The following is a 20,347-nucleotide window of genomic DNA, read 5'->3' as shown; positions in this document are numbered from 1 at the left end:
CATAGTGAAACCCCGTCTCTACTAAAAATACAAAAAAAATTAGCTGGGTGTGGTGATGGCCACCTGTAATCCCAGCTACTTGGGAGACTAAGGCAGGAAAATCGCTTGAACCCGGGAGGCAGAGGTTGCAGTGAGCTGAGATTGCGCCACTGCCCTCCAGCCCAGGCAACAGTGCAAGACTCCGTCTCAAAAAAAAAAAAGAAAGATACCAAAGATATTTCTTAAAATATATATAAATAAGATACTTATTTGTGTACATAGTTGTGTGTATTAAAAAGGCACATATATATCTGGAGAAAAAGGCATGAGAACTAAGTGACAGTGGCTACCCATTTTCAGAGAGGTGAAGAAATGGGCAAAGTAGGGATGACAGCAGGAGTGAAGAGGGAGATGTTTCACTGTGTATGTCAGCCTTTATAGCAAGTTAGGGATTCTCATTCCATTGCTCCCTTCATCCTACTCCATCCCTTCACCCACACCCACCCCACCCCCAGAACTGTCTTGCTGTTTTGTTTTGTTTTGTTTTTTGAGATGCAGTCTCACTCAGTTGCCCAGGCGAGAGTGCAGTAGCACAATCTTGGCTCATGGCAACCTCCACCTCCAAGGTTCAGGAGATTCTCCCGCCTTAGGCTCCCAGGCAGCTGAGATTACAGGTATGCTCCACAACACTCGGCTAATTTTCATATTTTTAGGAGAGACAGGGTTTCACCATGTTGGCCAGGGTCGTCTCGAACTCCTGGCCTCAAGTGATCCACCCACCCTAGCCTCCCAAAGTGCTGGGATTACAGGTGTGAGCCACCTCACCCAGTCCAGAACTGCCTTGCTTCTGAATCGTACTCCACACCCTCACTCACACACGTACAATCACCCAGAAGCAACATGTGGCAGATATGCTTTCACTTTCATTGGCAAAGGACTCTCTCCTCATCTTGCAAAAGTGAACCTGTACTCTCAGCATCCATAAGACCACACAAACACCACCTGTCTTGGCAAGTTGCCAGGACCTTGGGTAGCATCCACAGCCCCTCCTCAATGCTCCCATCACATTTGCTAAGCCCTTGCTAAGTGCCAGTATGCGGGAGCATGAGGCATAAAGAGAAGTAGGACAAGGTACCTGCCTTCAGGGAGTTCACAGCCTCAAGGGAGAGAAAGAAGAGGAAACAGAGAATTTCGAAATTATGTGGTTCAGGAAATGGCAAAAGTATACACCAGTGTAATTTACCACGTTGTATTTTAACTATTTTTTTCCTCCCTCTCACCTATCTCTCCAAGGTGAGTGACTCTGGTGTAGGTACTAGATCCACAAGTATCTTAGAATCCCCTATGCTGAGCATGGTATTGAAATGATCTGAACTTCATGTCTCCTGGAGAGCAATGCAATGGTATTTTAAGAAACAAATCCATATGTCTTAATGTTTCAGAATGGTGATCAGTATACGTAGCAATTACTAACCTGGACCTATGCAATGTATTACAATACTAGAATTTCAGCAACAAAACAAACATCTTTAACCTCAGAGATCCTCTGATCTTTTAGTCCTTGCTACACAGTGTTGGCTTTGGTTTTGTAAATGGGGAAATCATGAAAGTTGACCCCATCTGTTTGTTTGTTTGTTTTCCCTGGACATCAGTGCACTCTCACTTGCTTTTACTGGTAAGACTGAAAACTTTCACCCACTAACCTTGAATTTCTATCCATGGTTAATCATTGGTAATTTCTTACAACTTTCAGAAAAACAGTAATTCTCAATTCGACACAGGTCTGCCAATATGCATTTAAAGACCTCTTACACTTCAAACCTTGGACTTGTAGGTATGAAAAATAATAACATTCTCAGTATTCTACTCTTCACCTTTGCCCTGCCCTGAGCACTATCTAAAAACCAATGACAGAAATGAACTGCAAACATAGCATGAAGCATTGCTGCAATTATTCAACCCAGAACCCAAGGGAGGAATTGTTTCTATTTTTAAACGCACTGTTACTTTAAGGGAAAAGTCTGTGGAGAAATATGAAACCAAGCTGCATAATGAAAATAAAAATGCATTTGGTGTCTTCATCTGTGCAAAGACAGTCATCCTAATGTACAAGGAGCACTGTTGTGTTGACTCCTCAGTTTGTCTGTAAACGAAATGACCGGTACTCAGACAGAATCCCATGGAAAGCTCATCTGCTACTCAAAGAATTAGATCTGTCAGAAGGACAAAACACGAGAGTACCCATATTTCAATGCTATTTTTATAACTCCAGATAAGGGACTATCACAGTAAGTAAGCAGATGAATAGATCCCAAAATCACTCTTCAAATCTTTACCTAAAAGATCCTGATTAGTAACTAACGTGGTTCAGCCCGGAAAATGATCAACTGATTACTTAGCATTTGGAACCAACTGTCCACAGTTATAGATTGTATCCAAATTCCACAAAATCAAATCTGTTTCTCTTCACAAATGACAACACTTCATGTCATTAAACAGTAGCTAACAGTCGCACTCCTTATGGTTAAGAGTGACAAGGAGCAGGTGCCAAGCCAGCAAGGAAAAATAGCAGCAGCTACACAACAGGAGCTAAAAAATATTCTACCTGTTCCCCCAGACTGCTTTCAAGAATCTGACCCAATAGAATTTTTTCCCGAAACAATGTAACGATATCCAGTTTGCGGGGGGCTGGGGCGGTACATTCGTTGGTGATATGGGCATCTAATTTAATCTGTAAATATTTAATGTATTCAATGAGTTGACTTACTATCACCATGAAATATACCACACTATCTACACTGCTATAAATGCATCTAAAAATACATCCATTACTAAACAACATTCAGTACAATGTACAATAAACACTACATCCAGTGTTAAACACAACATTTTAAATATAGCTTAGCTATTTAGTATCACCACTAGAATCTGCTAAAGGTAGCAGAATGTTTGCAAACTGGATAAAAACTGCTATGCTCAACACGAAAAGCAAAGAATCTCCAATCTTATCTCCTCATGATTTATTTCCCCAAATTTGGCAAAACTGAGCTTGAACACCACACATTATAGAATGGAGGCATCGCTTCTCTAAGCAATAATGTAACAAACCCTGCATCAGAGTCTCTCTTCAGTGAAAATCTCTGAAGAACGAAATTCACTAAATTGTATTCCATCGATCAACAGGTGATTCTTGGAAACAAAAACTCATATTCATTTTTCCAATGAAAATTAATTTTGTAAACTATCCCGTTTTTTCACACATATATATTCACAACCTACTGCATTATTATATTGAATGAATTCCAACCGATTTCTTCTCAGAGGCTTACTAGAAAAATGCCAAATATTCAAATTATTTTGGGGCATTATCCCATACTGCTGCATGGAACATAATAAGGATCCAACAGTTACCACTTTTCAAATGCAAATATGTTGCCATCTAGTAAATACAGCCCCTTTTTAAACATCCCTCAGTGTCTATACAGTTCAGGGCCCTACTTTTGTTTCTTTGAAAATCAAAATTCGCGCATTACATTGAGGCATTATCTCAACTCAGCAGCAACAACAACTAAAATAGGTGTTAACTAGCCCAGCCTGAGTCTGCATCGTACAAGACTCTTGCTCTATTTTTTCCTCCCATTTTACACACACTGTCCCTAAACAATTCTGCCAAAGGAAACGAACGCTGCAGTGACGAAAAGAATCCCGGGCACTGGGTTCCACGAACAATGAGGACGTGGGCTGGTCACCTGTCGGCCTCGGGCCTCAGTTTTCCTGTCTGTAAAATGTGGCGGCTGGGCGAATCACCTATAGGGTCCCATCCGGCCCTCTCCCTCCCGGGTGCCTCGCAGCACGCCCGGACTCAGCTGACTGGTGCTGGCTGTGGCCAGGGTGCCCTGCCTGCCGCCGCTCTAGATGGAGGGGAAGGCGGGCGAGGGAGGAGAGGAACTTGGACTTGCAACAGCTTCAAACAGGAGCGGGCGACAAACTTGAAGCCATCCTCCTAACAATAGGAAAGAGCACTCCCATTTTCCTGGCTCAAACTTGCAGGACCCCGAGAGGCTGGATCCTCCCAGCCGCCCTCTGGGAACCCGCTTTACCTTTCTCCCTGTTTGGTGTTAGCAGGAGGAGGGTGCAGGACCGTTTGATTCCCTTCCATCTCCACCACGCACTTGGTGTTCAGTTCCAGTTCTGAAAGCACAGAGAGAAAGGGACGTTGCAAAGTCCAGCATCCGCGCCGCGCGGGGCTCCGTCCCTGAAGGCTGCCGAGCCTGGAGACGGCGCCCCGGGCACCACGGCCAGCGCGGACGCCGCCTCCGCCCCGGCCGCGCTCTCGCCGTCCCGGCCCCGCAGTTTCCAAAGTTGCCCCCGCCCTCAGCCCGAGCAGAAATAAAAAAGAGCGAAAAGCTCCTCACCTCGTCGGTTCATGGGCCGGACCCGGACGGCAACTTTTACCTTGGTATCCGACATGTTGGCTGCGCTAGCCCGGCCGCTCGCCGCGCCCGCTCGGCCTGAGGAGGCCCCTCACGCGCGGCGCCGCCGCCGCTGCAGCCGCGCGCCCCCCGAGCGCGGCCGCCGCCGCTCTGCCTTCAGCTCCGAGAGGCAGCGCCGAGGCGCGCGGGCCATCCCGGGGGAGCGCGACGCGGGGCACGGCCGCGGCCCGGGGAGGGGCAGGCGCGCGGGGCGGGGCGCGGCGGCGGCGGCGGGCGGGGAGGAGGCCTCGCCGCCCGGCCCAGGCGCAGCTCTACCCGCGCCGCCCCAGCGCAGACCGCAGCGCCGCGGCCCCTCGCGGCTGCCCGGGGCCCCGCGCCGCCATGTTCCGCTCCCGCCACCCGCCGGGGCTCGGGAGAGGCCGGACACGGCCACGCGCGGCGCCCCCTGGAGCGGCGGGACGGCAGTGAGGGGAGCGGCGAGCGGCGCGGCGCTTAGGGGAGGCTGCAGTCCGGGGCGGGACGCATTGTTTCCCCAGGGGACCTCCCAGGCCAAGCCTGCACCGGCGCCTGCGGGGCCCCCCCGGACACCGTGAGCTCCAGCCGCCTTCTGGCGCCGCTGCCACCCGGAGCCCCGGGACGGCAGCAAGGACCACGGCCCGCCGCACTGGGTGGGCAGGCCTTCCCCTACGAGCCCCGGCACGCCGCCCCCTCTGTCCCACACGGAGCCTGCAGCGGTATTTTAAGATCTCTGTGGTGAACCGAGACTAGAAATGAATCTGTGAATCCACCACCGAAACAGTGTATGTTTGTAAATAGTGCTCTCTTCCCTTCCCGGCCTCTCTTGTCGTGGGAGGGATGTCAAGTGGGCTGGAAGGGCCATTAACTCTTACATAAGAATTTAATAGCAATGGTTTCTGTCATCCTGCCAAATGCAGACCTCGCTGCCAGGGCGGAACTGGGCGAATCTGATTTATTCTGTTTGGTTCAACAAGTGCTTAAGATGCGCTCACCGAGTGCCAGGCATTTTGAAGCGTACAGAAGTCAAAAATCCAGAGTTTAGATGCAGGAATCTTTCGATTTTGCTTAAATCTAGAAATCCACTTATTGGAAGATGTACTGAGGTTTTACTGTGTGCAGGGTGCTGTTGAGGACACACAGAAACATGCATAGCATGATGCAGAAGCACACGCTAAGGTGGAAAAGAGGGCGTGGAGACCTATTATGCTAGAAAGTGTGGGGCAGGTGCTAGAAGAGGCCTCGTCCGCCTCTACCAGGTGCCGAGCTATGGGCCTGATGTTAAGACGCTACCCTTGACTCTCAAACAACACGGGTTTGAACTGCACGAGTCCATTTACACGTGGCTTTTTTTCAACCAAAGTCTAATTGAAAATACAATATTCGTGCTCTGGCACAGTGGCTTACGCCTGTAATCCCAACACTTTGGGAGGCTGAGGCGGGAGGATCACTTGAGGCCAGGAGTTCAAGACCAGCCTGGGCAATGTAAAGAAATCCCATCTCGCCAAAAAAAATTTTAAAAAATAGCCGGGCATGGTGGCACGTGTCTGTAGTCTCAGTTACTGGAGCGGCTGAGGTGGGAGGATCGCTTGAGCCTGGAAGGTTGAGGCTGCAGTGAGCCATGTTCACACCACTGCACTCCAGCCTAGGCAACAAAGCAAGACCCTGTCTCAAAAAAAAAAAAAAAAAAAAAGAAACAAGAAAAGACAGTATTTGGCAGGTTAAAAATGGGAGATCCAACTTTTCCTGTTTGTGGGTTCTGCAGAGCTGATCGTCAGATTTGAGTGTGAATGGTTTTGGATGATCCTGGAGCCAGTCCCCTGTGTACACTGGAAGACAGCTACTTCAGCCCCACCTTATTGTAGAGCCAGCTATCTCAGTCCACCTCTGAAGGGCCTGTTTCATCTTTCCTCCTCTCCATTCCTACTGGTGCAATCTCACTTTGCCTGTCCATTCACTTGTTCAACAAATGTGTTCTGAGCGCCCTACTATGTTACAAACACTGTTGCAGGCTTTTGCTACAGACTTTTGGCTGCTGCCCAGAAAGAGGTGAAATTTCCAGCCCTCTGGGGCTAAGAATCTAGGTCTGTGCATACCTCTTCACTTTTGGGCTACTAAGACATCTTCTTAACCTTCCTAGCTTTGCCTTCCTCTAATCACTCCTAAATCCAGCTTCCAGACTGATTTTTCACAAAATTAGAACTTTATCCGTTAATCATGCATGCTATTCTATTGTTCAAAAAACTCTCAGGCTGGGCGCAGTGGCTCATGCCTGTAATCCCAGCACTTTGGGACGCCGAGGCGGGCAGATCAACTGAGGTCGGGAGTCCCAGACCCACCTGACCAACATGGAGAAACCCCATCTCTACTAAAATTACAAAATTAGCCAGGCATGGTGGCACATGCCTGTAATCTCAGCTACTAGGGAGGCTGAGACAGGAGAATCGCCTGAACCCAGGAGGCAGAGGTTGTGGTGAGCTGAGATCATGCCGCTGCACTCCAGCCTGGGCAACAAGAGCCAAACTCCGTCTCAAAAACAAACAAGTAAACAAACAAAAAACCACTCTGGCCTACCCTATTTAATATTACCTCCCACCATTCCTGAAATTCTTCACTTTATCCAGGACCTTTTCACAAGCAAGATGCCATCCCTATGCTAAGCCATTGCTCTGGCAGTTTCTGTCAATGGGAATTGTAGAGGGTTGAATTTGTATCTCCCAAAAAGGTATGTACAAGCCATAACCTCCAGTACCTGTGAATGTGACCTTATTTGGAAACAGGGTCTTGGCAGAAATAATTAAGTTAGGATGAGGCCATACTGGGTTAGGATGGGCCCTAAATCCAATGACTAGTGTCTTTTTTTTTTTTTTTTTTTTTTTTTTTTTTTTGAGACAGAGTCTCGCTCTGTCGCCCAGGCTGGAGTTCAGTGGCATGATCTCAACTCACTGCAACCTCCACTTCCAGGTTCAAGCAATTTTCCTGCCTCAGCCTCCCAAGTAGTTGGGACTACAGGCGTGTGCCATCATGCCTAGCTAATGTTTGTATTTTTAGTAGAGATGGGGTTTTGCCATGTTGCCCAGGCTGCTCTCGAACTTCTGACCTCAGGTGATCCACCCACCTCGGCCTCCCAAAGTGTTGGGATTACAGGTATGAGCCACCGCGCCTGGCCTGACTAGTGTCTTTATTAGAGAAAGGAGAGGGGGATTTGGATACACAGGGAGGAAGACCATGTGAAGACAGAGGCAGAGATTGGAGTGATACAGTCACAAGCCAAGGTTTGCCAGGAGCCAGCAGAAGCTAGGAAGAGGAAAGGAAGCCTCCAGAGGAAACGTGGCTCTGCTGACACCTTGATTTGAGACTTCTAGCCACCAGAACTGTGAGACACTAAATTTCTGTTGTCTTATGCCACCCAGTTCATGGTCATTTGTTACAGCAGTCTTAAGAAACTAATACAGAGGCCAGGGGCAGTGGCTTATGCCTGAAGTCTCAGCACTTTGGGAGGCCAAGGTGGGAGGATCACTTGAACCCAGGAGTTTGAGACCAGCCTGGGCAACATAGGGAGACTCTATCTCTACAAAAAATAAAAAATTAGCCAGGCGTGATGGCATGTGCCTGTGGTTCCAGCTACTTGGGAGGCTGAAGCAGGGGGATTGCTAGAAAGCCTAGGTCAAGGCTGCAGTGAGCCATGATTGTACCACTGCACTCCAGCCTGGGCAACAGGGTAGACTCAGTCTCAAAAAAAAAGAAAGAGAGGAAGGAAGAAAGAAAGAAAAAGGAGGAGGGAAGGAAGGAAGGAAGGTTGGTTATACAAAATTTAATCAATCCCCTCTCTGTCTCATTTTCTCCTTGTCCCTCATTCTCTGCCAGATCATGAAAGCCTTGAGTGCCTGAGAAATTTCATGTTTATTGCAAAGGCAATAGGAACTGAATGAAGCATTTGAATTTGGAGCCAGGGATTGACATATTCAGAGCATTGATTCAGGGTAATTAATTTGGCAACACTGTATCCATCCAGAGGGCTATTGTAGTCATCCAGATGAGAGGTGATGATGATAGCGTGAACAAAGCCAATGATAGCACAAATGGAGCAGAAGGAACAGATGCAGAACTTACTGCAGCGAGAAAAGTGGAACAATTTAGCAACCAATGGGATGTGAGGATTGAGGGAGGGGAAGGATTGCAAGTGACTGAGAAAGGGATTGGGAGGATGATGGCCCATAACACCATGAATGGATGAGAAGAATAGGTCTTAAGGTGAGAGGGGCATGATTCATTTGGTGTTACAGGTTAAAAAAGCAGTTCCTGGCTAGGCGCGGTGGCTCACGCCTATAATCCCAGCACTTTGGGAAGCCGAGGCGGGCAGATCACGAGGTCAGGAGATCGAGACCACAGTGAAACCCTGTCTCTACTAAAAATACAAAAAATTAGCCGGGCGCAGTGGCAGGCGCCTGTAGTGCCAGCTACTCGGGAGGCTGGGGCAGGAGAATGGCGTGAACCCGGGAGGCGGACCTTGCAGTAAGCCAAGATTGAGCCACTGCACTCCTGCCTGGGCGACAGAACAAGACTCCGTCTCAAAAAAAAAAAAAAAAAACAGTTCCCACTGCTTCTTTGCAGAATGACTCTTCTTTCTGCTTTCCCAACCCTTTCCAACTTTAAAGACCAGATTAGTCCTCACCTCTTCTATGAAGAGTTTACTAGTTGGGCATGGTGGCCCATACCTGTAATCCCAGCATTTTGGGAGACTGAGGTGGGCGGATCACTTGAGTCCAGGAGTTCAAGACCAGCCTGGCCAATCCAGTGAATCTCTGTCTCTACTAAAAATACAAAAAAATTATCTGGGCATGGTGGCACATGACTGTAATCCCAGCTACTTGGGAAGCTGAGGTATAAGAATTGTTTGAACCCAGGAGACAAGAGGTTGCAGTGAGCCAAGATCAAGCCACTGCACTCCAGCCTGGGTGACAGACTAAGACTCTCTCTCTCAAAAAAAAAAAAAAAAAAAAAAAAAAATGTGTTTACTAAACATTTATTTTTCAAATCAGTTTAGCCTTACATCATTAGGAATTATGCCTTTTTAGAGTTTGAAGGTGCCTTTGGGGGTCCTGTGGACCTTTTTACAGCAGCCCCCAAAGTGGCCACCCATTCTGTGCTTGAATTCTGGTGACAGAGTGCTCAAATTTGAAGAGAAGCTGAATTCAGTCAGGGGACTCATCAAGTTCTTCGCCTAGGAAAGGCCTCGGTGAAGAATCAGATTTGCATCCCTGGGCATTCCACCCAGTGACAGAAGTGCTGCCTCCTTGTGCTTCCCACGCCAAATTTTTTTTGAGACGGAGTCTTGCTGTATCACCCAGGCTGGAGTGCAGTGGCGCAACCTCAGCTCACTGCAACCTCTGCCTCCCAGGTTCAAGTGATTCTCCTGCCTCAGCCTCCCGAGTAACTGAGATTACAGGCACATACCACCACACATGGTTAATTTTTTGTATTTTTAGTAGGGAAGGGGTTTCGCCATGTTGGCCAGGCTGGTCTCAAACTCCTGACCTCAAGTGATCCACCTGCCTCAGCCTCCCAAAGTGCTGGGATTACAGGCATGAGCCACCATGCCCAGCCTCCAAATCTAACTCCTGCTATACCTGAAGCCCCTCAGATACTTGAGACTGGCTTTCACATCCTTCTGAAGACTTCCGTTCCCCTAGAACTGTTTCCGTTCCCCTAGAGCTGTTTTGGTTACTGTTGTAGTAAATCCCACCAAAATTTAGTGTCTTAAAACAACAATCTAGTGGTGTGTGCCTGTAGTCCCAGCTACTTGGGAGGGATGCAAGGACTTTTCTATCATGACAACAGGAAAGTTTGGGATGCTGGACAGACAATGTCCCATTCTGGAGTCAGCAAGGAGAAGCAGCCCAGAGTGTGGGCCCACTGCATATAGGTAAAGGCCCATCAGAGGGCTGGCCCAGCCTGGCTAGAGGCCCTGGACTGGGGCTGAGGTATGGAAAGACCAGTGAGGCTTCCTTGACAGAGCACTCTGGCCCAGCCATCAGCTATCCCTACAATGCCCACAGACCACCATATGCCAGTGAATACAGCCATGCGTACTAGTCACTAAGAGGGCCCTGGTCTATGCTCCTTTGTCAGGAAGAGCTTGTTAGCATAGCTTTACTTTAGAAACCGGAAACACCATGGGTTCTGAGGAACTGGCAGACAACTGATAGATAACAAACATCCCAAGGACTCTGGAATCATCCCATTTCAGATGTAAGACTAAGTTCCAAAGCTATTTCAGTCAGAAGCAGCAGATCAGCCTGCCAGGCTGATCTAAAAATTGCTAATGTCTTAAGTCTGCAGAGAATCAAAGAATAATCATAGAACAGGCAAATACTTTTAAATAAGAGGCTTTCTATAAACCTAGTTTAACAACCATGAGTCAGCGTAGGCTAAGGTATGGTGACCAACAACTCTTGAATCTCAGTGGCTTACACAAAGCTTTATGCCCTACACGCATGACTTGTCCATCACAGCCTGCTTGTGGTTTTGCTTCTATCATTTTCTTTCTGAGTCCTAGGCTAACGAAACAGCCCCTAGCTGAAACAACGCTGGTTTTGTAACAGAAGGAAAGGAGAGGGTGGCAGACCACACAATAGCTCCTCAAGTTTTGCTCAGAAATGGTACACATTGGCTGGGCACAGTGGCTCATGCCTGTAATCCCAGTACTTTGGGAGGCTGAGGTGGGCAGATCAGGACTTTGAGACCAGCCTGGCTAACATGGTGAAACCTCATCTCTACTAAAAATACAAAAAATTAGCCAAGCGTGGTAGCAGGTGCCTGTGATCCCAGGTATTTGGGAGGCTGAGGCAGGAGAATTGCTTGAACCCCGGGAAGTGGCTATTGCAGTGAGCTAAGATCATGCCACTGCACTCCAGCTTGGACAACACAGCAAGACTCTGTCTCAAAAAAAAAAAAAAAAGAAAGAAAGAAAGAAAGAAAAAGAAATGGTACACATCCTTTCTTAATTTTCGTTGGACAAAGCAAGTCACACGGTCAAGCCAAGCAGCAATGGAACAGGGAAAAAGAATTCTCCCCCAGGGGGGGACTCCAAACCATTTATCACAAGAACATTTACATTTCACAACAGTTAACAGTAGATAACATTTATTAAACACTGACTACTTACCAAGCATAGTTCCATTATTTAATCCTCACAATAACCCTATGAGGCACACACTATTACTGTCATCCTTCATTATAACTGACCGGTGAAAAGTAAAGAGACAATTTAAGCAACTTGCCCAAGGTCACATACCTAGGAAGTGATGGCCTTGGGATTTAAATGCAGGTCTTCAAAAACCACGGCTCTCACTTCTACAGTGTGACTGCTTCAGATGTGTTTTCTGAAATAAAGCTGCCGACCTACATAATTGGAATGTGCATGTGAGTGGTTTTTCTAAGGGTGATAATGGATTTGCCTTGACTCATCTCTATTTTTCTGGCACAAAAAATATAAGCAATATAAACAATACTGAGTTAGTATTATGCTTTACAGTTCAATGCAATATGTAGTCTCCACAAAAGAGTTACAAAATTAATGGGAGATAGAAAAGATGATAATTCTTTTGACAGAAGTGAGGGGTAGGCCAGGCACGGTGGCTCATGCCTGTAATCCCAGCATATTGGGAGGTCAAGGCGGGTGGATCACCTGAGGTCAGGAGTTCAAGACCAGCCTGGCCAACATGGTGAAACTCTGTCTCTACTAAAAATACAAAAATTAGCCAGGTGTGGTGGTACACACCTGTAGTCTCAGCTACATGGGAGGCTGAGGCAGGAGAATTGCTTGAACCCAGGAGGCAGAGGTTGCAGTGAGCTGAGATTATACCACTGCATTCAAGCCTGGGCAACAGAGCGAGACTCTGTCTAAAAAAAAAAAAGTAAGGAGTAGGCCGGGCGCGGTGGCTCACGCCTGTAATCCCAGCTCTCAGGGAGGCAGAGGCGGGAGGATAGCTTGAGCCCAGGAGTTCAAGACCTGCCTGGGTAGTATAGCGAGACCCCGTTCTCCACAAAAAGGAAAAAAAAAAAAAAAGACGAAAAAAAAAAAGTCAGGAGTAAAGGAAACTGGACTCAGAGTAGCAGAGTAGGAAAAGCAGATTTTGATGTCAGACCCACTGTGGTTTGTTTTCCAGCCTCTGTAACTTTTTTTTCTTTTTTTTAAAGAAGGGTCTCACTCTGTTGCCTAGACTGGAGTGCCCTGGCACAGTCTCGGCTCACTGCAACCTCAACCTCCCAGGCTCAAGTGATCCTCCCACTTCAGCCTCCCGAGTACCTGAGACTACAGGTGCGTGCCACTACACCCATCTAATTTTTGTATTTTTTTTGTGGAGACAGAGTTTTGCCATGTTGGCTGGTCTTGAACTCCTGAACTCAAGTAATCCACCCACCTCACCCTTCCAACGTGCTGGGATTACAGACATGAGCCATGGCACCTAGCTCAGCCTCTGTTAGTTACTTTTTGTGTTTACCTTGGACATGCAAGCCTTGGTTCTCTTGCATGTCAAATGGGTATCATAGTACCCATTTTACAGGGTTCTTGTGAGGATTAAATGAGATAATGTATGTAAAATTCCTGGTGTGGTGACTGGCACATAGGTAACAGACATTCAACAAATGGTAGTTGTTATTGGTATTGTTGTAGCTCTTGTTATTGAGGAAAGGATATATATATATGTGTGTGTGTGTGTATATATATATGTATGTATATATATGTGTGTGTGTGTGTGTATATATATTTTTTTAATATGGAGTCTCACTCTGTCAACCAGGCTAGAGTGCAGTGGTGCGATCTCAACTCACTGCAACCTCCGCCTCCCAAGTTCAAGCGATTCTTCTGCCTCAGCCTGCCGAGTAACTGGGACTACAGGTGCACACTACCACGCCCAGCTAATTTTTGTACTTTTAGTAGAGACATGGTTTCACCATGTTGGCCAGGCTAGTCTCAAACTCCCAACCTCAAGTGATCTGGCAGCCTCGGCCTCCCAAAGTGCTGGGATTACAGGCAATAGAATTTCAATATGAATAGCTGTGGAAGAGCAGAGACTAGCAGGAACTAAGCACGTAGGCAGGAAAACAATGAAATGCTGTGCTTTAGGAATCTAATCAAGTATTGTATACAAAAGAGTTGACCCCAGAGAAATCAGACACTGAAAATTATTTGGGAATGGAATGTCCAAGCTAGAAGTGAGGAGGGTCAGAAGCGGGATAACAGCAGGGACAATGGTAAGGAAGAGAAAGTTCAGGACACATCTCTTGATGGAGATACCCGTCTGTGCCCCAGGTTGGCAGAGCCCTCTTCCCTTGCCCTCTTCTGCGCAAGACAGGCATCTGATCAGAATAGGGTCTGTGGTCTCTAACAATGCACAGACCCATAAGCCAGCCTCATAAGCATGATAACCTCTCCAGGATCCCACACCTGGCTGAGCATCCTTTGGAACCATCTCAGATGCCAGAATCTTCCCTTAGGCAGAGATTTGGAGGTCTGGGCTGGCCTGATTCTGAAGTAGCCCAGGCCTGGACTGGCATTTAGGAATAGGTTGACTAGGCTCCAGCCCACATTGTGATGGGAGAGGGATTGTCCCTGGCTGTTGTATAAGTTTGGAATCATTTGGAACTAGCCACAACTAAAACAAAGTGAGAAGAAAGAAGAAGGCCAAAACGAAACATAGGCCTTTCCTGAAGGATTTATCCATATGTGAAGACTTCAGATTGGAAATTGTGAGAACTCAGCTGCTCCTAAGGAGTGCAGGGGACCAAGTGAACTTTAGCTTTTATTCTACACATCACGGGCAGAAAGTAGAAGAGCTCTCTCTACCCATCTGCCAGCGAATCCATTCTTTTATCAAATGTGTACTGCGTGGCAGCATCTGAGATACTGTGAGAGTTGCTGGGAATTCAGGAACAGCACTTTCTCGGCCCTCAAGGGGTTCCCTGGCAAGGGAGGACAGCCAGATGCAATATAAAGTGGGAGACACACACCAGTTTGGTGGGAAGTGACAATTCCCATCTTGAGGGAGACTTCACATTGGAGAGGTCATTCGAGCTGGATCTTAAAGGTTGAGGGGGTAGTTTGCCAAGCAGAGAAAGAGAATGCCTTAATCAGGTATCACTGAGTTGGAAGACACAGACAAATTCAAACTAGCTGAAGCGAAAAGAGAAATACATTGGAAGAACACATCCTTGAAAAGTTACCACATCTCATGAAGGGCTGTAGCCAGGGTCTAGAAAGTTGGGAATTTAAGTTACTACCTTCTTTCTTTTCAGCTCTGCGGTCTTTCATCCCATTCTCTGTATTTAATTTCTTCTTCTTCTCTCTCTCTACATGAGTTTTGTTGTCTTTCTCTGTACATATAATGAAAAATGACCACCTCAGACCCCTTTGCATATGTCCTTGTTCCATGTCCCAGTGATAGCCAACCAAGCAGAGGTTAGCTATCATTGTCTTGTCTTCTAAGTGAATACGGGTTCCGTTAAAAGTCAGAATTTGTTGGGGGGGAGAAGGGGTACCTGATAAAGAGAGAAGAAACAGAGGAATCAGAAGTGTTGACAGTCTGGCCAGGCGCGGTGGCTCACGCCTGTAATCCCAGCACTTTGGGAGGCAGAGGTGGATGGATCACCTGAGGTCAGGTGTTCGAGACCGGCCTGACCAACATGGTGAAACCCCATCTCTACTAAAAATACAAAAAATTAGCCAGGCATGGTGGTGGGTTCCTATAATCCCAGCTACTCAGGAGGCTGAGGCAAGAGAATTGCTTGAAACCAGGAAGCAGAGATTGCAGTGAGCTCAGTAAGCCATCGCACTCCAACTTGGGTGACAGAGCAAGACTCTGTCTCAAAAAAAAAAAAAAAGTATTGACAGACTTTAGAAAATGCTGGGTCAACTGAGTACATGGGATGAGCATACAGGGGAGAGACAGTGACCAGCAGCGTGGAGGAGGGAGAGAGTCACGGGTGGTGGGACACTGAGAAAAGAAGGAGGAAATTTGGTATTTTCAGGTCCTGTGTGTGGTGGGAATTGATAGTTAACTTCCTCAGATCCACCAAACTTTCTCCACTACTGTGGTTCATTCAGAAAGGATATTTTCTTTCATTTGGCAGAAAAATAGATATGGACTGCATCTCCACATGATCTCCTACTCCTATGATCCTACCTTCTGTTTCCCTTCCAGATGGGAACCATGTCTAATCAACCATAGGAAGTGGCCAAAGGAGGAAGTAGGAGTTTGTGGGTCCAGTGTGGAGGAGACAAAGACTGGACTGCTGTTCCACACCTTCAGAACACTTTGTAAGTGTTGGTTGCTGCAGGGCTGTAGCCTGGGTCTGGAAAGTTGGGAATTCAAGTTACTGTCTTCTTTTCCTGCCTTCTTTTCTCTTCGGCTAGTTTGAATTCATCTCCATTTCTTGCAACCCAGTGATACCTGATTAAGGCATTCTCTTTCCCTGCTTGGCAAACTACCCTGTGAACCTTTTGGATCCAGCTTAAATGTCCTCTCCAACATGAAGTCTCTCTCAGGATGGGAATTGCCACTTCCCACCAAACTGGTTTACACAACTGTGAGACTGTGTGGACTAAGCACAGTCAATGACACATAAAGACATGATGTGGAAAACATGGGGGCAGGGAATGGAGATTCTTTTGAACTATCTTGTCACCTATGAATCATAAACAAAATGTCCTGTCCCCAGACCGTAGAAGGTCGCAGCACCTTAATGAAATGGAAGGAAAGGACAAATGACCCCAGGGAAAGTCTTGGGCTGGAAAAGCCTTTCTTTGATGCTGTTCCCAGGCCACTTTGGACACCCTGCTGCCCTGTCCCTTCCTTCTTCAGGGACTTTTGTCTGCTTCTAGACTTGTGAATAGACTTGTGAATAACATATGCCATGACACCCTCACACACTTCAAGTATCAAATAGTGTAGAAAGATTTGTAAAATTATCAGCCATTGCCCATCCTTTTCTCCCTCCTGTCCTAGCCCTCCGGAGCAAGCACTTTTTAAAAAAGTTTATTTAACTTTATTTATTTATTTTAGAAATGAACTCTTGCTATGTTGCCCAGGATGGTCTCTAAGTCCTAGCTTCAAGCAGTCCTCCCTAAGTGTTGAGATTACAGGCATAAACCACCATTCCTGGTCTGGAGCAACCACTTTTAACCTTACATACCGGCTCTGTGCATGACCCTGGGCAAGTTACACACATTCTCTATACCTCAGATTCCTCATCCACAAAATGTCACTAATAATACAACTCCTTTGCAGTTTTATTATTATTATCTCATTTATGAAATGAGATAATCTCCTAGTCATCGTTCTCCAGAGAAACAAAAACAATAGGATATAAAGAGATTTATTATAAAGAATTGGTTCACACAAATATGGAGGCTGAGAAATGCCACGATCTGCCATCTGCAAGCTGGAGACCCTGGAAAACTAGTGGTTTAAATATAGTCCAAGTCTGAAGGTCTGAGAACCAGTAGCACTAATGGTGTGCGTCCCAGTCCAAGGGCAGGAGAGGACTGATGTCCCAGCTCAAGCAGCAAGGCAGAGAGTGAATTCAGTCTTCCTCTGCCTTGTTTGTTCTAATCAGACCCTGAACAGATTGAATAGTGCCCACACACTTTGGGGAGGGTCATCTGCATTACTCAGTCTCCCAAACGCTAATCTCATCCAAACACACTCTCACAGACACACCCAGAAATCATGTTTAACCAAATATTTGGCACCCCATGACACAGTCAAGTTGACACATAAAATTAATGATCACGCCATCACACCGTGTAAAGTGACCAGCATTGTGCCTTCACACAGTAAGCATTAATGTTAGCTTTCATTATCACAGTGTGTCTTCATCCATTCGTTTGACTGTTTGTTCCCCCATTGGACTGTTTCTTAAGGAATTAGCGAGTGACACAACTCAATAGCAAAAAACAAAATAATCTGATTAAAAACTGGACAAAGATTAGCCAGGCACAGTAATATGCACTTGTAGTCCCAGCTACTTGGGAGGCTGAGGCAGGAGGATCCCTTAAGCCCAGGAATTTGAGGCTGCAGTGAGTTAATGATCACACTACTGCACTCCAGCTTGCTGTGTGACAGAGACCCCATCTAAAAAAGAAAGGTGGGGGCAAAGGACCTGAATATGAATAGACACTTTCCAGAAAAAGACATACAAAGGACTAGGTATATGAATATGAAAAGGTGTTCAACATTACTAATCGTTAGAGAAATGCAAACCACAGCCACAGTGACATATCACCTTACACTTGTTAGGATGGCTGTTATCAAAAAAAAAAGAAAAGAGATAAATGTTGGTGAAGATGTAGAGAAAAGGAAACTCTTGTATACTGTTGGTGGGAAGGTATATTGGTGCAGCCATTATGGAAAACAGTAGTAGGGAGGCTCCTCAAAAAATTAATAATGGAGCTACCACATGATCCAGCAGTCTCACTTTTCGGTATATATCCAAAGAAAATAAAATCAGTATGTTGGTCAGGCACAGTGGCTCTTGCCTGTAATCTCAGCACTTTGGGAGGTCACTTTGGGCAGATCACCTGAGGTCAGGAGTTTGAGACCAGCCTGGGCAACATGGCGAAACCCCGTCTCTACAAAAAATACAAAAATTAGCTGGGTGTGGTGGTGCACACCTATAATCCCAGCTACTTGGGAGGCTGAGGCTTAAGAATCACTTGAACCCAGGAGGCGGAGGCTGCAGTAAGAGTGAGCCAAGATCGCACCACTGCATTCCGGCCTGGGTGACAGAGCTAGACTCTTCAAGAAAATTTAAAAAATAAAAAAATAAAATAAAATCAGTATGTTGAAAAGATATCTTCACTCCCATGTTCATTATGGCATTGTTCACAGTAACCAAAATGCGGAAATGTAAGTGTCCATTGATGAATGAATAGATACACACACACACACACACACACACACAGTTGAATCACATTCAGCCATAACAAAGAAGAAAATCCTGCCATTTGTGACAACATGGATGAACCTGGAGGACATTATGCTAAGTGAAATAAGCCAGACACAGAAAGAAATACTGTCTTATATGTGGAATCTAAAAAAGTTGAACTCTGTTGGGTGTGGTAGCTCACATCTATAATCTCATCAATTTGGGAGGCCAAGGTGGGTGGATCACTTGAGCTCAGGAGTTCGAGACCAACCTGGGCAACATAGTGAAACACCCAAAAATAGAAAAAAGCAAAACAAAACAAAACAAAACTAGTCTGGCCTGGTGGCATGTGCCTGTAGTCCTAGCTACTTGTGAGGCTGAAGTGGGAGGATGACTTGAGCCCAGGAGGTAGAGGTTTCAGTGAGCCACGATTAAGTCACTGCACTCCATCCTGGGCGACAGAGCCAGATCCTGTCTCAAAAAATACATAAAATAAAAACTAAAAAATTAAAAAGTCAAATTCATAAAAGCAGAGTCAAATGGTGGTTGCCAAGGGCCTGAGGCTAGGAGAAATAGATGGATCCATTCATCCATCGATGGACACTTAGGTTTCCATATTCAGTCAAAGGGTACAAACTTTCAGTTATAAAGATGAATAAGTTCTGAGGGCCTGATGAATAGCATGGTCGCTATGGTTAATAACGCTGTAGTGTTTACCTGAAATTTTCTAAGCGAGCAGATCTTAAAGTGTACTCACCACACACACATATATTCACACACAATGGTAATTATATGTGGTAATGGATGTGTTAATCTGATTATGGTAATCATTACATAATATGTATGATATATCTTGAATTTTAATTTGTGAATTATACCTCAATAAAGCTGGGGGAAAAAAATTCAAGTGCATACAGTGGCAGGCACATGGAAGGAACCCAGTAAAAAGTATTCATTTTATTATTACTGTTGTTGAAGATGGTAGGAAACTTCCTTTGCTCATCTGAATATCTCCAATCCATGGCACAGAACTTGACATCTAGTACCTTCTCAATGGAAGTTTCACTGAATGAATTAATTGAATAATTGGGTCTCTGTTCTCGTCAAAATACTCAGCAGGGAAGTATATGCATGGATTACTGTGATGTTCCCTATTTTTTTTTCCTTCAGAGCCTATGACACGTTCTGGTAAGCACTCTCAGCACTGGCAGGTCTTCATCCATCACCTAGTCCTGGTATTTTCAAGTTGGAGGGAATCTTAGAGATTATTTAATCCATTTGTTTTGCCTTAGACAGATAAATGATAAGGCATCACTAAAGTCACATAGCCGGTCAGTAACAAATCAAGAAAGACTGGCTTCATTGCATAAGTAATTTTTTTTTTTTTTTTTTTTTGAGAGAGTCTCACTTTGTCACTCTGTCACCCAGGCTGGAGTGCAGTGGTTTGATCTAGGCTCATTGCAACCTCCGCCTCCCAGTTTCAAGCGATTCTCCTGCCTCAGCCTCAGCTGGGGTTACAGGTGTGCACCACCATGCCTGACTAATTTTTGTACTGTTAGTAGAGACAGGGTTTCACCATGTTGACCAGGCTGGTCTCAAACTCCTGGCCTCAAGTGATCCACCTGGTTCAGCCTCCCAAAGTGGTTGAATTACAAGTGTGAGCCACCAGGCCTGGCCTGCATAAGTAATTTAAAGTCATTTGCAGTTAAGTCTGGCAGTAAGATGAGTGAATCAGCTGGGAAATATGGGTTGGTCCAAAATCAAGGTATGCATGAAAATAAACCACACTGCCTTGCTCTCAGGGCAGCGAAGGTGATCTAAAAGAAGAGCCCCCCAGTGCGGAGATGCCGTCACTGCTGTGTGAGTTGCCTCCCAAGGTGGCTGCTTTGAAGGAGAGTATCTAAATAGGCTTCACCCGCTCCCCGGCATGATCACAAGTTTTTTCTTTTTTCTTTTCATTTCTTTTTTTGTCAGTTGATCAGCTGACT

At 46.0% G+C, this 20,347-nt stretch overlaps 1 protein-coding gene across 13 annotated transcripts in view; it reads right to left on the bottom strand.

The window, feature by feature from the left end:
• Positions 1-4,621, bottom strand: part of LOC105482495 (kinesin family member 13A) — a 230,570-nt gene extending 225,949 nt beyond the window's left edge. For 12 of the 13 annotated variants that reach the window (XM_011742633.2, XM_011742632.2, XM_011742634.2 and 9 more), the window contains exons 1-2: positions 4,395-4,621; positions 4,080-4,170 (exon numbers count right to left, since the gene is read on the bottom strand). In XM_011742633.2, the coding sequence (XP_011740935.1) occupies positions 4,080-4,170; positions 4,395-4,449 (146 nt within the window). In that variant the 5' untranslated portion in view covers positions 4,450-4,621. Of the gene's footprint in view, positions 1-4,079; positions 4,171-4,394 lie in introns of those variants that run through there. The other variant, XM_071097583.1, reaches the window with a different exon arrangement.
• Between the last annotated feature and the right edge of the window lie 15,726 nt (positions 4,622-20,347).

The sequence above is a fragment of the Macaca nemestrina genome, chromosome 5 (genome assembly GCF_043159975.1).
Source record: "Macaca nemestrina isolate mMacNem1 chromosome 5, mMacNem.hap1, whole genome shotgun sequence".
NCBI classification, from domain to species: domain Eukaryota; kingdom Metazoa; phylum Chordata; class Mammalia; order Primates; family Cercopithecidae; genus Macaca; species Macaca nemestrina.
This window is presented reverse-complemented; position numbering and strand designations above follow the sequence as displayed.